Here is a 4,086-nt window from a genome sequence, read left to right on the forward strand (position 1 = left end):
AAAACTGGACTTTTGTATTCGACTACGAGATGGTGTAGCCAAATACAAGTGCTAAGTCAGTAGCTAAGACTACACATTTGTATTCGACTACAACGTGGTGTAGCTGAATACAAAACCAAGTCAATGGTAAAATTCACTCAACTGTATTTGATATACAAGAATGTGTATTCAAATACAAGCTTTAAAATTCAAATAAAATTGAACATTACAAAGAGGTGTATTTGACTACACTCATGTTGTAGCCGAATACAACTGCGAAACAATGCAATTTTTCAGTTCAGATTCAATCTGGATCATTGCATATGTTCATCAAATCTCTAGGAACGATTACCACTAATTTGAAGTAATGTCTAAAGAGTATAAATACCTCATAGCTTCAGACTTAACATCATACTCTTCTCCAAATCTTTTCATCAATCTAAGAACAACTTTGAACAAACTTTATGAAATATTTTGATTTATTCAAAGTCTTAGTTTCATATTTCAAGTACATATTTTACATTGTCATATCATTGATAAAGGTTATTTATTGTACTTGAAATTATATTAGATTGTTATCATTGTACTCAAGTGTCATACACTATTGATTTTAGTCAAAGTGATTATTATAAAACCATTCAAGTTATTGTGTAAAGTGAGGAAAGTAGTGTTGTTTCTTCAAGTTTTGTAAACTAAGATAATGGTGTGCTATCTTAGGGTGATTGTTAGAAGTTTGTAGTAGAAGTCTTAAAGTTATACTTGTACTTATTCTGACAAATAGTGGAAAATCTCTAGTGATGTGCAAGAGGACTGGATGTACCATTGGTTATAAAGGAAACCAAAATAAACTGATGCGTTCTTTATTTTTCTACCATTTAGAGTTTTTCATACATCAATCCTAAACACAAAAATAATCCACTAAGTCTCTAAAAACCAAAAAAATTATATACACCTAATTACCCCCACCATTCTTAGGCGCGCCTCTGTACTTACAATTGATATCAGAGCAGGTTCTAGTAATTTGCTCCTCGATCCTTATTCATGGCTTTCGCACAACTAATTTTTAGAGATGGTGGTAGTAGCAATAAACCACATTGCTTCGTTGGAGAACACTATGACTTATGGAAGATATGCATGCAACCATATCTTGAGCCACAAGGAGATGATATTTGGGATGCAGTAAAAAATGGTCCTTATGTCCCAAAAATGGTCATCGACAATAAAGAAGAAAAAAAGATAAAAGTGTCATGGACAAATGACGACAAAAGGAAAGTGTTGTTTGATAAAAAAGCCAAAAATATGTTACAATCGGCACTTGGAATGGATGAATTCTTTCACGTGTCTCATTGCAAAACCGCCAAAAATATTTGGGATACTCTTGAACTAACTCATTAAGGAACTATTGAGGAAAAACATTCTAAACTCAATACATTATCTCAAGAATATGAACTATTTCAAATGCAGCCCAGAGAATCTATTCTGGACTTACAGAAAAGATTTTCTCATCTTACCAACCACTTGACGACGCTTGGCAAGATCTTCACTAATGATGAATTGAACCTCTAAGTTCTAAGATAATTAACAAGGGATTGGCAACCTCAAGTAACGACAATTTCTGGAAAAAAAAGCCTATCAAAGATGTCTCTTTCTGCACTTTTCAAAAAACTTTAAGAACATGAAATTGAACTTAGAAGGCTAGAAAAGAAGCCAAATAACATTTCCTTAAAAGTAGAGTCAAAAGACCAATCAATGATGAGAATTCAAATGGAGATGAAAACACTACCTTCCTCGTAAAGAAATCTGGTAAGTTCCTTAAAAACGATAAAACTTTTAAAAGGAAAAAAGTTTTAGGAAGAAGGATGTTTCCACTTCAAGCCAAAACTTCTCTTGTCTTGAGTGTGATAAGCAAGGACACATAAAGACAAAGTGTCTAAATATTGTCGAGAAAATTGCTCTCAAGAAGAAAGAATTCAAAAAGGCCTATATAGCATTGGAGGACATTGAAGTCAGTTCATCCTCGGATTCGGAAAGTGACGAATGTGAAAATCTTGCTTTGATGGCATCACACCAATCTGACGAAGAAGAGGTTAGTAACAAAGACTCCTCTCATAATAATGATACTAATAGTGAATTAATTTTTGAGTGTAGTGATGCTCAAAATGCAATTAAAGAATTACTTATGGAATGTAAAAATGTGTACAAAATAGTGTCAATTCAAAAGAAACAAATTTCATCTCTTAAAGAGAAAATTGACACTATGAAAAAGATTCTAAAAAATTAAAACAGAATAGAGTCATTGAAAGATATGAAAAGGGACAAGTTGGATTGAAAAATGTTCTTAATATGAAAAGATATTCCAATGACAAGAGTGGTCTTGGTTACTCAAAATTTGATAAACCAAGTATAAATAAAACCATCTTTGTTAATGCAAGTAACCAATCCAACAAAGAGAAAGGTATAATTATCCAAAAAGATCATCGATACTATAAGAAGAATGTTTTTCAAAAGAAATCTCATATACATCCATATAGAATTAAATCTACTCCTACATGCTTTTATTGTGGTCTAAATGGCCACACACCTAATGCTTGTCAATTTTAGGAATTTTGGTGTTCCCAATGGGCATTATGTGTGGGTCAAGAAAGGTACTAATCCTCAAGACCTAAAGCACTGTGGGTACCTAACAAATCTTGATCTTATTTTGTAGGTATGCACACAAAGTACCTCTAATATGTGGTACTTGGATAGTGGATGTTCAAAACACATGACCAGTGACAAAACAAAATTTTCATAAATCAAGCAAAGTATTGCAAGGAATTGTTAAAGAGATTTGTGATGGACAACATCAAACAAAGTGCAACCCTTATGGGCTTCAGAACCTATGTAGATAAAGATGAATATGATATTTCAATAGACATATCAAAGTATCAAGGTATGATTGAGTTTCTTTTATATCTAACGGCCAGCCGACCATATATTATGTTTAATATCTGTTTATGTGCAAGATTTCAAGCAGATCCTAAGGAATCACATCTCGTAACAGTAAAGCGAATAATGAAATATTAGAAAGGAAAAATCAATGTTGGCTTATGGTGTCCAAAAGGCAGTATATGTAGTCCAGTTATTTATTCTGATTATGACTATGTAGAATGTAAAACGGACCGAAAAAGGACAAGCGAAACTTGCCATATCTTAGGTAATGCATTAGTATCGTGGTCCTGTAAAAAGCAAGCTTGTGTGGCCCTAATACTATTGAAGCAGAATACATAGCAGCAAACAATTGTTATGCACAAATTCTATGGCTCAAGCAACAGTTATATGACTATGGACTTGATCTTGGAAGCATCTCACTAAGATGTGATAATACCAGTGCAATCAATATCTCGAAGAACCGAATCATGCACTCTCGGACTAAACACATTGATATATGTCATCACTTTATGCGAGATCATGTGCTCAAAGGCAATGTTGAAGTAACATTTGTGGATACACATAATCAACTAGCATATATCTTCATAAAACCATTGTCTAAAGACTTATTCTACATAATACAAAGAGAACTTTGGTTTTTAAATGAAAATGATCTCTAATGCAAGGTATCTATACTTTGTAAGTCACTTCTCTTCAAAATATAAAATATTCATTTGATATGTTGATAAAATTGATAAAATTGATTCTTTGATTTTTATGTGCTATCTAAAGATGAATATGTGCTCTACATGTTGTCTTTTTAGTGAAAATTCGGCTTAAAAACAATTTTTGACATCATAGCCGAATTCACATTGTCAGTATTCGAATACATGTTTCTAGAAAATCTTGTATTCAAATACAACTAATGTGTAGTCGAATACACAGTCGCAATTTTCCCTAAATATAAGCTTTTTCACGTTTTAGGTCAATTTTCACAGTTTTAGTAGTTGAATACAAATTTTCTTCACTTCCATTTTTTCCAAAATCTCATTCCATCTTACATGCAACAATTACCTAATCACTATACTATCATACATTGCATCTAAGATCACTCCAAACTAAAAAGTGACATTTCAAACTCAAATTTCTCAAACCCTAAATCCCCATTTTTCGAAAATCCAAAAATCTTCACTTTCA

General features: G+C 32.4%; 1 protein-coding gene across 1 annotated transcript; it reads left to right on the forward strand.

Moving 5' to 3' along the window:
* The first annotated feature begins 1,020 nt into the window (after nucleotides 1-1,020).
* LOC140920453 (uncharacterized) lies at nucleotides 1,021-1,374 on the forward strand. The gene has a single exon (XM_073368725.1). It carries the CDS (start codon nucleotides 1,021-1,023, stop codon nucleotides 1,372-1,374), a length of 354 nt encoding a protein of 117 aa, XP_073224826.1.
* The last annotated feature ends 2,712 nt before the right edge of the window (nucleotides 1,375-4,086 follow it).

Source organism: Cicer arietinum, chromosome 5 (assembly GCF_000331145.2).
Source record: "Cicer arietinum cultivar CDC Frontier isolate Library 1 chromosome 5, Cicar.CDCFrontier_v2.0, whole genome shotgun sequence".
NCBI classification, from domain to species: Eukaryota; Viridiplantae; Streptophyta; class Magnoliopsida; order Fabales; family Fabaceae; genus Cicer; species Cicer arietinum.

Bases quoted from the DNA above. Each gene is read 5' to 3' on its own strand.
- LOC140920453 (XM_073368725.1), top strand. From the start codon at position 1,021: ATGGCTTTCGCACAACTAATTTTTAGAGATGGTGGTAGTAGCAATAAA.